Source organism: Takifugu rubripes, chromosome 17 (genome assembly GCF_901000725.2).
Source record: "Takifugu rubripes chromosome 17, fTakRub1.2, whole genome shotgun sequence".
In the NCBI taxonomy this organism is placed as follows: domain Eukaryota; kingdom Metazoa; phylum Chordata; class Actinopteri; order Tetraodontiformes; family Tetraodontidae; genus Takifugu; species Takifugu rubripes.
Window position 1 is genome coordinate 15168915 of NC_042301.1, and position 12600 is coordinate 15181514.

The following is a 12600-nucleotide window of genomic DNA, read 5'->3' on the forward strand; positions in this document are numbered from 1 at the left end:
GTGCAGACTGTTGCTGGAGGAAGGACAATGATTGGGAGGGGTGATCTTTATTCCTGGAGAGAAGGTGAGGGTGGGGAAGAGGAGTTGACGAAGCAGACGAGGAGGGAGGCAGTGTCAGGAATGGGAGGAGCATTGAGAGCGAAGGAGGAGCTGCCAGTCCTGAGGTTTTCAGCTGGTATCTTGGATTTCATCTGAGGGGAAATCTCACCACCGAGATCTTCAGCCTTCAGAGTCATCGTCCTTGATGGTTCAATTCTGTGGAATATTCACACAGACTGGACGTGACCACTTGCCGCAGGTCTTTTTTATGCAGAGGAGATTGCCAAATGTGGTATGACAAATAAATGTTTTGTTATTTATTTTATTGTTAATATTACCTGTATGCATGTTAGTTTTTCAGATTTCACAGTTGTGGATAAGGAAAAAATGTAATGATATTTTTAGATTCTTTTTTTTTTTCAAATCTAAATTTTCTGTTAATTATTGCAATTTGGTTTTGTAACTTCTTTCTGTAGCACACGTGTGCAGGGCTCTCAGGGATTAAATAGCTTCCTAATGAGATTTCACTAATGTCCAAGCTTCACTTAAAGCAGAGATCTCACTGTTCTCAGGACAAAGTCAAGAATGACACAGAAATTGATGCTAATACTTTTCTGCAACTACAGATGGTAATTAATTCATTGTCTGCTCACATAACAACGGAGAAGATTGATTAAGTTTTAGGCACAACTAATTCAAACTAATTTTATCTATCTATCTATTAAATACATATTTGGTATTAAATATTGGTCTGACCTCAGTATTAGAGAGCTGTCAGTAATTACTGTGCAGGGGTATAAAATGTAATGTTTTAGTTTTGTGAAAGATCAGTGCAAAGAACACAGTAACAGCATTCTACAAAGATGCATGACAGCTACCTAAGCTCTTGAGCACTGTTAATACTACCTTAAAAATGGTTGCAAATTACAAATATACAAGTTGTGACCATAGAATTGGTTTGTGTTTGGAATAAGAAACTGCTTTAGCATTGCTGGCCTCTTGTGTAACGGCTAATTTTCTGTCTTGCAGCGAGTAATATGAGGCCGCCTTTCAATGGGCTGGATCCTGTGTTTAGACCAGGGAGCAGCATGCCAACAAATCGGTGAACCACTGTGGCCTGTTAAACCCCCACCCTTGTATCAACATCGGCACTGCCAACAGACGGGGGACTCGCGTTGATTTTGCCTGACAATCTTGGCCAAACACCATGGATTTCACACTACCTATTAGAAGTCGGGACACGATGACATCATCTAGCTCTGCACCTCTCCTGGGTCCTCACAGCCGCTCCAGGAATCACTACCAGGGCATCAAAAGAAAGCTTCGTCGTGGACGAATTCTAGGATTCATCATTAGCTTGGTGGCAGTCTGCGCAGTCTGCTCACTCTGTGCCTTGTCACTGGCCACATCGGTGGCTAAGGAGCTGGAGCTGGTCTTCGAGGGCTCAGCAGAGGCTGTAGCTCCCCGAAGAACTCTTCTACACCACCGTAATATCTCAGCTGCACAAGAGGATACACCTATAGCCATGAAATCATCAGACATAGAGCTTAATCACGGGGACTATCCCACAGACTTATTCACCATTGAGGAGAGACGCCAGGGTTATGTGGTGCTTCATATGTTTGGAATGTTGTACATGTTCATAGCCTTAGCTATTGTTTGCGATGAGTTCTTTGTTCCTGCACTCACTGTCATCACAGAGAAGCTGGAGATCTCAGATGATGTAGCTGGGGCCACCTTCATGGCAGCAGGGGGCTCTGCTCCAGAGCTCTTCACTTCTGTCATTGGAGTCTTCGTCTCACACAGCAACGTGGGCATTGGAACCATTGTGGGCTCTGCCGTCTTCAACATCCTGTTTGTAATCGGGATGTGTGCTCTGTTCTCCAAAGAGGTGCTACACCTCACCTGGTGGCCTCTGTTCCGAGACGTCTCATTCTACATAGTTGGCCTGCTCATGCTCATCTATTTCTTTCTGGATAATCAAATCACGGTTTTAGAAAGTGTCAGCCTCTTGTCCTTCTACGGCTGCTATGTGACATTCATGAAGTTCAACTCCAAGTTTGAACGTTTCATCAAATCAGCATTCACCAGCAACCAAGTAGACAAGGTGGAGGCTGCTCCACAGGTGAGCTCGCTCCATCCATCCATCCATCCATCCATCCATCCATCCATCCATCCATCCATCCATCCATCCATCCATCCATCCATCCATCCATCCACATGTGAACCTATCCATACATAAATACAGGTTAGGGTTACCTGTTAGGGTTACTTGTGCTGACTAGGAACAGGCCTCCTACCACTGTCAGTAATCTTGAAATAGTTCTTAGAACAGGACTGATATAAGAGAGTTAGTTGGCTGCCAACTCCGGGTATGATAGACACTAATACGTTTTCTAAGGGAAAAGAAAATTATATGGATTCCTTTATTTTACAGGTGAATAGTTTCTCTATTCTGTTCTCTAAGATCATTATTGTCACATGAGTGACAGCAGCAACACTGACATTATAAAAAAATAAGTTTACTGCTATTGATGTGCTCATCTTCTCCAATCCCTTTGCAATTCATGCTGAATAATACTGCAACATTAGCGTACAGCTACAGTTTAGCTTTTGGTTTGAGTATTGTTCCATATTGCTGTTACAAAACACAAGATTTTATTTTGAAGGAATATCAATTGACAAAAAATGCCGCTAGATTTAGCCTGTAGCCATCTTTGAGTGGACACTGACATATGTGCAGTTTTTAAGTATGTCTGTGGTTGTGTATTCTGACATGCACTGTGCTCAGTCCTGGGGGGGGGGGACCAGTATGTCTGGTGACTGGTGACATGGCCATGACTCGACATAGGACTAAGTATTTATTTGTGTGCACGTCTGTGTGTTTTTTTACCTGTCAGATTGGTCTTTTTCTTAAGAAGTGCTCTTGCACTGTGGCTTAAACTGATAAGACCTCAAGACATCGGTCACCAGCAATCACTCAACAGCCGCTGAGCTAATCACTTCACATCAGCAGAGAGACGGTGATGGGGCCGTGTCATTTTGGCATTAGTGTGGAGTGTTTGTTCTGCTGCGCCTGTTTTTAGGTGCTACAGTTACATGCACACATGTCTCACATGTAGCTGTCTCTCTTTGTTCCCTCTCTTTTTGGGGTCTGGTCAGTTTTGGCTTTGCTCCACCACCACACCTTCACTCACATATTCAGCACATATCTGCAGCCTTGTGTTTGTCCCGAGGGGACGGTATCACAGAGGACACATGCAGGGTGCGTGTTCTATGTATTTTAGATTTTTATACCTATGTTATTTCCGTTCCCATGCACGAGAGCACAGCATTTACCGGTATTTGTGTTTTCCACCTAGTCAAACTGCCGTTTGACATCTGTGCCCTTTTGGGAATCAGCTGTTCTTCCGACCATCTCACCTCAAACCAAGAACAGCTTTTCTCTTTTCGTCTCCCCGACACTTGATGGCCAACTGTTATGCCCTTGTGTCTCGCTTGCTGCTAAATAATCCCACCAGGGTTAATGCCCTGAAATCCTGTTAAAGTCTCTAATAATAGCCCGATGCTCCCTGGGGGAGCAAAAGTCAACCGATGTGCTGGCCGTTGTCCACACGAAATCATACCTAGGTTTTGGAGAGTTTCGTACATGGTTCATGTCTTGCAACCATGCACGTGTTGCCTTCAGTGTTTTGCAGTAATTCGGGAATAAGACCCAATGTTTTCTTGCCGATGGCACTAAAGATCACAATCCTCCTTGATCTGCTTATCAACTGCTTACCAGCAGTGACGACAGCCCAGCGCAGTGTCACCCTGTCCCTGCACAACTTTAAGAGAAAAAAAATCAGACACCTCTTTTGTCACTAATAAAGACAGTGATGGGGTTCTGCAACCGTGCACAATAGTAGTGGAATCACTTCTGTCAAGTTGCTGTGAAGCTGAATAAACTTTAAACTCTGTGCTTCAGTTTCACAGCACATGTTCCTCAAACCAGACGGCAGTGAAATGAATACATTTTAAAAAGGTGGTGCACATCCCTAAAGAAGGGTGTGAGGCGAGGGCAGATATTGGATAGAGCGGTGACCTGTGAAGGTTGCTGTGGTACTTCACACGCAGACTTGAAAATCACCGGTCTAAAAGTGGTGATCTCTACTGATTAATCCTGGCTAAATCCCACAGCTTGGACAGTCAGGTGGACACTCGACACACAGAGAGGCAGAGAGGAGGTGAAAGTGGGGCACAGCATCTAATTGCACAACCTTGTTAGCAGCACTGGTGATAAAAACATCTTTGGGCCTGAACACTCAAAAAAGCTGAGTTACAGTAAGAGGATAGTTGCTGTTTATTTGACATCCTATATAGTCAAATTACAATGTTCCTTTTTTGGGTCTTTGTAGCATACCAGGACATATTTTGATGTTTACAACAGAATTTTAATGACTGCGAGGAGGTAAAAAGTGAAAGGTGTTGTCTGTTCTCCTCTGATTAGCTCTCAGTAGTAGAGGGAAGGTTTGGCTGTTGTTTAGTATGAACCTTTATAATTTAGCTTGATGCTTCTGAGTAACATTCGAGCAGCAGTGGATAATTTTATTAAGTGAACGATTGTCTACTGTCAGATGAAACGATTTTCTATATAGACATCCTTCCTCCTCTTGAAGCCACGAAATAGTTTTAACGCAGAAAAGCTCACTGGGTGGGATGTTCACACCGTTACATGAATTACCGAGGACAGGAAAAGTGTTAGCGAGCTTCGGTTCATACTCCAGCAACACTCCTTCAGTGTATCGATGTATGACCTAAGAGTTCTCCCACCACTGCAGTATTAGATCTGCTTTTAATTGAATGATTATTACACCAAGCATGACATTTGTGAAGCCCGTAAACCAGCATGCTCTCGCACCCTCGGCCGTGCTCTCAGTCACATACACTCCAAGTGATTTATGTGCAGTGAGTTATAGTATACACATACACACACACACACATACATACACACACACATATATATATATATCTATATATATATATATATATATATATATATATATTAGATCTCTGTAAATATTTTAATCATTTTTTTACATTTATTTTTGCCTAAAGGTACCTCCGCCTGGAAATGATGAGACGAAGCTCATGGTGAGTGTGATTTTGTGCTGAGAGATTCATGATAATGGAGGAAGTTGAGGATAATAAGCTGCCACAACGAGGACAGAAACACGTTCTTTCTCCTCCACCTTTTCTCCACCTCTCACTCTCTTTGCGAGTCATTTGTGATCCTTTGTTTTGGTCTTTTTGTAGGCCAAACCCAGGTTGCAAAGGGAAGGCAGCTGTGCCTCTCTGCACAACTCACTGATGAGGAACAGCATCTTCCAGCTCATGATCCACACCCTGGACCCCCTCAGTGACGAAAGTAAAACACATTTGTTTTTGCGATAGACTCCAAAATAATATGACAGAAGTGATGACTGTGTATTTTTATAAATGTAAGTGTTAATAGCATAACCATTGCTAATTATAATTAGATGTCCAATGATAAACAGACTAAACAACTGCACATTGTTCTTTTTTTTCCAGGACAGTTCAGAGAAAAGGCTTCAATCCTCCACAAAATGGCCAAGCACATGTGTAAAGAAGAGGCTGCCAATGCCAACGGATTGGGTGAGTTACGGTGATTTGTTGGCTGCTCTCATTGTCTACCATCAAGTGATAAATCACATTTGGCCAGTAAGCGTAAGTAAAATAAAAGAAGGGACTCAAGCAATTCCTTTAAAACAAAGTTATATTGATGTGATGTCATTTAGATTTATTCCATATATATATATTTATGGTAAAGGTACAAAATGCCTCCTTCTATTTATCATCCACTCCTCATTTTTCATTGGTTATCAACCTGGCTGATGTGTTACTTTCTATTGTGATGATTGACAGCTCTGATAGATAAATCTTTTATTTCTTCATCGAAATCAAACACTGGCACTTGTGAGTTGACGCAACACTTGTTTCGATCTGTTGAAGTCGGTCTTGCATTGATATTGAGGGGGAGAAAAGCGGTTAAAGAATATAACAAGCGTGTTTTGTTTCTCGACATAGGAGCCATCTCGCAGACACAACCTCCAAGAAAAGATAACTGTACTAAGTTTCAGCACTTCTTTTACAGTTATTCATTTCAGTTAAAAACAAAAAAAACCCCGAATGCCTTAAACTCACTTCCCTCCTTTCTGTCTTTTCTAAAGCTGATAAAAACATCCCCAACAGCACAAAGGTCTCTGTGGAGGTCACGCCGCCCATGAATGGTGTGGCAGACGTAGCCGAGGTACGGCTTTTTCCTCTACAGACTGTGCAATCGGGTGCACGTTGTTCTCATGTAACAACCTAAAATGTTCCTCAGATTCTGGAGGAGGAAGAGGAAGACGAGGACCAGCCTTTAAGCCTTGCTTGGCCAGACACCCTCAGGAAACAGATCACCTATCTTGTCATCCTGCCCATCGTCTTCCCACTGTGGCTCACGCTGCCTGACGTGAGGAGAGAGGTGAGGAACGCACGCCGCACGCTGTGGCCACATTCAGGACCAAACCAGCCTTACTGAAATTAGATACAGGGAGAATAAAACAGCCTGTAAATGTGAAGGAGATGTGGATTGTCTAACCTGTAAGGACGGGTAAAGGATTTTTCAGTGTTGGGTTTTTTAAATTTGTCCTGCGCCCCTTTAAGGGGTTAGAGACGGGGTTAGAATGCTGACTCTGTTCACTCAGCTTTTCCTTTTCCTCTGTCTGATGTCTGAAAGGAAGGTTGTTCTCAGTGTTTTATCTAATTAGGGGCCTCTCATCTTTCTCACTGCTCTCAGTCCTCAGAAAGGTTCTTCCCCATCACTTTCATTGGGTCCATTTCTTGGATTGCTTTCTTCTCCTACCTGATGGTGTGGTGGGCTCATCAGGTACATACACACACACACACACACACACACACACACACACACACTGTGACAGCTATCAGGAGTCTCATACAGGCTCCACTCTCAGGTTCTCTTTGTCTCATCTCTACTTCTGAGGTCTTTCCTATTAGAAAACTACAGTCAGGGTGTTGAACGTGTGACCAGAGCAGGTAATCCCATGTAATCTGCCTTGAGCCACAGCTAGATCAACCTGTAATGCTCTATCTTAACAGCACAAATGCTGCAATGACAGTCGCCGCTCAGGAGGTCATATGTGCCAGCTCTTGCAGCAAACGCAGACGCCCGATAATATAGCTGGGTCGCTCAGAAGCCCATTTTGAGGGTCTTTAACACCCTGAAAGACATTAGCAACCTTGACTGTGACGCGTTTTGTTTATCATTGCAGGTTGGTGAAACATTCTGGGTGACAGAAGAGATAATGGGTCTGACCATTTTAGCAGCTGGCACTTCAATCCCAGACCTGATCACCAGCGTGATCGTGGCACGAAAAGGCCTCGGTGACATGGCCGTGTCCAGCTCTGTGGGCTCCAACATATTTGACATCACTGTGGGGTGAGTCCAACAGAAGCATGGATCCAGAGTGACATAGACCATTGGCCAGTAGGAGGTTATTTAGGTTATAATAATAATATTAATATTAATATTACTGTCTTCTCAGTGATCTGAGGTTAGTATTGTCCACCATGCTGTCTCATTATCATGACTCCTGTCTGATGTGGCTCCTCTCTTGCTCCCCACCAGGCTGCCCTTCCCCTGGCTCCTCTTCAACATCATCAATGACTTCCAGCCAGTGGGCGTGAGCAGCAACGGCCTGTTCTGTGCCATTGTCCTCCTCTTCCTCATGCTCCTGTTTGTCATCATGTCCATCGCGGCTTGCAAGTGGAAGATGAGCAAAATCCTGGGCTCCACGATGTTCCTGCTCTATTTTGTCTTCCTTGTGGTCAGCGTCATGCTGGAGGACAAAATCATCAGCTGTCCTGTCACCGTCTGAAAGGAAATGAAGGACACCCAGCGTGTCAGACAGCAGGGTTGATGTCCTCATCAGCACACACGCACACACACACACACGCACAGACACACACATCCAAGCCTGGCGGGCAGAAGCGCAGACATGAATCACTCTGAGACCACTAGTCGAGCCCGCGCTTCATTTCACCACCACAATAGGAGGATTCTTTTTTATTACCTCATGACTACATGTAGCTGCTGCTGAAACCACCCGGTGGACAAGGACAAGAAATGGACAGAAACAAGAAGGGGGATGATAGCTGGTGACTGAGGTTTATTTTTCGCCACACACAAGACGATACAACGTGATCCTCTGGCACCATATGAACTGAAATGGACGTCCCTTCAGGATATACCCTCCAATTATGGGGTAAAGAAAGACCAGCACACCTCAATGTGCGCATTTTCCCCAGTTCTGTTCATCTCTAATGTGGTGAACTTAGCGTTGATTTGGCTACTTATTTTTATATTGCGAGATCCCAGTATTATGTTCAAAAGGACGGCAGGTTTTGTGGGGTTTTTTCGTTTTGTTTGTTTGTCTTTGCATGCAACCTGTTAGAGAGATTATTTCCGTATCCTGGACAATTTATGCGAATGTAACAAACCGATCAGGGTCTCAGTTGATGATGCAGTCCGGGGAACAAAAAGACAGAGGATCATTTGCCCCATTTCTTCCACAACCAACGAAATAACAGGAAACTTCCATCCAAATTGTTTGTGAGGGTAAAAGTGATCCACCGCAGCCATCGACTGTTTGGCTCGTTTATCCTGCTTTGTTGAAAGTGCTACGCATATTTTAATGAGTTCATCTGTTGGCTGATGTGCAAGGACGATGCTTCAGTCTTTGACTTATTAAAAACATTATGAACTGCAAGAAGATGACGCACTTCCACCAGTTGTTTTGGGAACTTTTCAGACATCAGATACTTTTCCTTTTCTTTCACTGAGTAGATCCTATTATCCTTTTTCTCAACAGTCGGTATTCAGCTCCACAAAGGTTTGATCTCACCACTAATCTGCTTTTAATAACATTAAAAAGTTTTGGGAACAATGTATTCAATAATCTTAACCGATAAAACTGATACCAGCATTCTTTATCTCTTCAACGTCGAAACAATGGTGTTTGAGTTTATGTGTATATAAGATTTGTAAAGTGTATATATGCTCTTGATCATAGACCTTTAAATCATTTACTCTCATACTCCAGATGTTAGCTGGTTGTTGCGGCATCGATTGCATATCTCGCTGTGATGAACGCAAGAAGTATCTGTATAAATGAACGCCTGTAGGACTGTAAGATTTATGAAACCACCAATTACCAGGTTGAAAGATTTGCTTTTATATTCCCCTTGTATTTTCTGAAGGAATGGTTATATATTTATGTACTACTTGAACTGTTTAATATACTGTAAAAACATATACCATTCAAACTGTATAATGTGTTCAATGAAAGAAATAAATTTAAATTCAACTTTTCTCTGTTGGCACGTGTGAGTAAAGCTGGTGCACCTAGGTCAAGTTGTCCTGGAACCCAAAGGGATTAGGAAGCTGCTGCAAATTCCACTTTAAAAAAAGAAATAACAATACACCAACTATCCACTTAAACACTTGATTTTACATCTGATCTTGTTGATGTTTTAGATTTTAAAACCTCTCCTGTCTTATTTATATTTTGTCCCCTTCTTTCTTTGGTATTAAACACTTATAATGAACAATCCAATACAATGTTTAAATTCAATTAAGATTTTAAATGGAGGGATTTATTTATAATTGAGATCCCAGTATAAGTTGATTTCAGTGCCAAAGTCACAAGGGGGATATTTTTACATTTAATTGTCGTAGTCCATAAGGGTTTCAGTCGTTTTAAGTCACAACTGTTTTGAAAGAAAACTTCGAAAACCTCCCAGTAAAACCTGTTTATACATTGTTTCGCAATCAAGTTCTGACAGTACTGATCAGACCTGCAGTGTCATCTCTCAAGATGTGATCTGCTTTATGGTGACACAAGCCTATTACAGCAGCTTGCAGGGCCTGGGCCACATTCAGCGTGATGCAACAGGGATTCTCTGGACACTTGAGGACAATAAAGGACACAGTCACCTGTCTGCTTCTGTTGAACTGCACATATTAATTCACAAACAGCTTTGCTGGCAGGGATGCAGAAGCTCACCTTAAATGAGGTCCCTCCCATTAGACCTTTCGTGCACATGTGATCTCAAGGAGCTCCTTAGATTTTCCATGTAAAAGACCCACACTGTTCAGAATTTGGACTCTCATTATTTGGTTCTGAGAAACAGCCATGAATATAACTACATTTTATAGCTCCGATGTGTTTTGCAGTATTAAGCCCCAAAGGGAAAAAATATTCCTATTATTTTGAGAAGCACTTTATACCCATGCAAATATACACAATACCAAAAGGATGAGAGGATTCACATTGGTTCAGAAATGGAAATTAAAATTCTTGGCTAATAAAACCCCACTGGAGTTTCAAAGCATTGTACAGACACAATGGTAAACAGGTGTATTACAGATTATTACTCCAATCTGTGCTACCACAGGCATAGCTCTTTTGTAAGAAGTGTAGCTCTTCAGTGTACAGCTGCATTTACTACTCTGTGTATCATTTTAAGGCTGAACATCTACCTTTGCTCTTTCTTTGAGTGCTCTTATTTTTGCATGCACTTTACCTTGGAACTGTGTCCTTTGCTACTGCAACTCTGCAACTGCACCTATTTGGGAGAAATAACGGGTTATCTCACAATGAAACTACAATTACAACCATGTTTGATTTCTCTGAGTCTTGTCAATCAGTGCCGATTGACAAGACTCAGAGAAATCAAACATTTGTAAATACAATTGTAAATACAGGCGTGGAATCCAGTTGTTGTAATATGTATTATCGTCAGAAGGTGGCGGTAGTGTCACCTGTCAGCTTCAAACAGACCTTGAATAGCGGTCGAAGAAAAGAAAACCGGAAATATGTATATTTTCATGTTACCCAACGAAGGTAGTTGAATAACATCCCTCTTGTAATATGCGTTGCAAAGGTGTTTTGTGATGTTCGATCTATGAGAGGACAGATGGATCCATCGCACTCGGATCCTGCTGGATGCGATTCGTCGCAGACCAAAACCGAGCTTTCTGCGGCGATGCGGGCTAAAATCGAACGGAACCGACAACGAGCGTTGATGCTACGGCAAGCTAGACTGGCCAATCGCCCTTTGTCCGCTGTGGAGGGGGCAACATCGGCTAAAGTCTCCAAGACGATCGACTCCGGAGCCGGCTTCTTCATTGAGGAAGAGGATGACGGCGAGGAAGAACTTAGAACCAAGAGGATAGTGCATCAACCAGGTCTGTTTCTCACTCTGTTAGTAGTTCGATTCAGACTGGACCTAATAGAACATGAATGTTTCCGATGTTATCGACTTGATTGTGGTTTCAGCTCCCGTGATAGAACCAGACTACCTGGTGTGCGATGACTGTCAGAAACCCTTTATGGACTCGTACCTGAGCAACAGTTTTGACCTGTGTGTCTGTGACAGTTGCAGGTATATTTCACTTCATATACAGACGTATTGTGTCTGTCCCCACACACACTGTGTGTGAGACTGCTTGTTTTAAATATTTTAATATATATATTTAATGGGTTTAAAAATAGAATCATCATTCTCCCCTTCAGAGACAATGAGGAGAAACATAAGCTAATCTCAAGAACCGAGGCCAAGCAGAATTACCTGCTGAAGGACTGTGACCTGGACAAGAGAGAGCCTCCACTAAGGTTTACACTTAAGAAAAACCCTCATAATCCGCGCTGGGGAGACATGAAACTCTACCTCAGACTGCAGGTACTGACTAGGAGACATGTTTTATTCATACTTTGCAATATTCTGAGGTCTGCTGATCTTACAGCACATCCATAAAGACACATCTAATCATGTGGTTTCCTTGATTTTGTTGTACCGGTATATTTTGGTATCCAGGTGGAAAAGAGATGCATGGAGGTGTGGGGGTCAAAAGAGGCACTCGATGAGGCCAAGGAGTCGAGGGAAGAGAACAAGGAGCTGCAGAGACAAAAACGATACAACAAGAAGGTCAAAGGTTGGTCTCGCTTTTCAGGCAACGTGCACAAGCTTCAGGATGTTATACGAGCGTGACCTGGATGCTTGTCGTTGGCGTGTTTGTGTGGCAGAATTGCGGAGGGCGGTGAGGAGCAGCGTGTGGACTAAAGACACCAGCATTCACCAGCATCAGTACGGCCCTGAGGAGGTGGTGGATCCAGATGAGGATCTCTACAAGAAAACCTGCTCAACCTGCGGACATGAACTCACTTACGAGAAGATGTAGACATGGACCAACACCACCACTGTTGGTGCACGTGTAGAGTCACTCCAGCTTTATTCCCCCTTCACAGTTTTGGATGATATTTGTTTTTCTATGGCAGTAATAAAAATACCTAACATTTTTCAGAGGGCAAATCATCAGTGTGTTACTTAAATCTCACACTATTCTACACTTGTGTTTGCAGGGAACAAAACATTACATGCTGAATACCAACAGAAAGATCTGGGGAGTTGGAGACAAACCCACATTTATTGTTCAGC

At 42.8% G+C, this 12600-nt stretch overlaps 2 protein-coding genes across 2 annotated transcripts; both read left to right on the forward strand.

Annotated features, from left to right (window-relative positions):
• The first annotated feature begins 202 nt into the window (after nucleotides 1-202).
• LOC101068085 (sodium/potassium/calcium exchanger 2-like) lies at nucleotides 203-9421 on the forward strand. Its single transcript, XM_029851537.1, has 11 exons — nucleotides 203-331; nucleotides 1069-2164; nucleotides 5137-5172; nucleotides 5335-5446; nucleotides 5611-5694; nucleotides 6127-6165; nucleotides 6270-6349; nucleotides 6425-6565; nucleotides 6881-6970; nucleotides 7374-7540; nucleotides 7730-9421. The coding sequence occupies exons 2-11, from the start codon at nucleotides 1247-1249 to the stop codon at nucleotides 7977-7979; spliced, it is 1917 nt and encodes a 638-aa protein (XP_029707397.1). The 5' UTR covers nucleotides 203-331; nucleotides 1069-1246; the 3' UTR covers nucleotides 7980-9421.
• Nucleotides 9422-10950: 1529 nt separating this feature from the next.
• xpa (xeroderma pigmentosum, complementation group A) lies at nucleotides 10951-12474 on the forward strand. The gene is made up of 5 exons (XM_003972574.3): nucleotides 10951-11350; nucleotides 11442-11547; nucleotides 11679-11844; nucleotides 11980-12097; nucleotides 12189-12474. The coding sequence occupies exons 1-5, from the start codon at nucleotides 11068-11070 to the stop codon at nucleotides 12341-12343; spliced, it is 828 nt and encodes a 275-aa protein (XP_003972623.2). The 5' UTR covers nucleotides 10951-11067; the 3' UTR covers nucleotides 12344-12474.
• The last annotated feature ends 126 nt before the right edge of the window (nucleotides 12475-12600 follow it).

What these genes read in the sequence shown, in the direction of transcription:
- LOC101068085 (XM_029851537.1), top strand. Translation starts at nt 1,247, where the DNA reads ATGGATTTCACACTACCTATTAGAAGTCGGGACACGATGACATCATCT. An exon ending in ATGATGAGACGAAGCTCATG is followed by an intron (nt 5,173 to 5,334) that starts GTGAGTGTGATT and finishes GTCTTTTTGTAG; the next exon opens with GCCAAACCCAGGTTGCAAAG. An exon ending in ATATTTGACATCACTGTGGG is followed by an intron (nt 7,541 to 7,729) that starts GTGAGTCCAACA and finishes GCTCCCCACCAG; the next exon opens with GCTGCCCTTCCCCTGGCTCC.
- xpa (XM_003972574.3), top strand. Translation starts at nt 11,068, where the DNA reads ATGAGAGGACAGATGGATCCATCGCACTCGGATCCTGCTGGATGCGAT. An exon ending in GAGGATAGTGCATCAACCAG is followed by an intron (nt 11,351 to 11,441) that starts GTCTGTTTCTCA and finishes TTGTGGTTTCAG; the next exon opens with CTCCCGTGATAGAACCAGAC. An exon ending in ATACAACAAGAAGGTCAAAG is followed by an intron (nt 12,098 to 12,188) that starts GTTGGTCTCGCT and finishes TTTGTGTGGCAG; the next exon opens with AATTGCGGAGGGCGGTGAGG.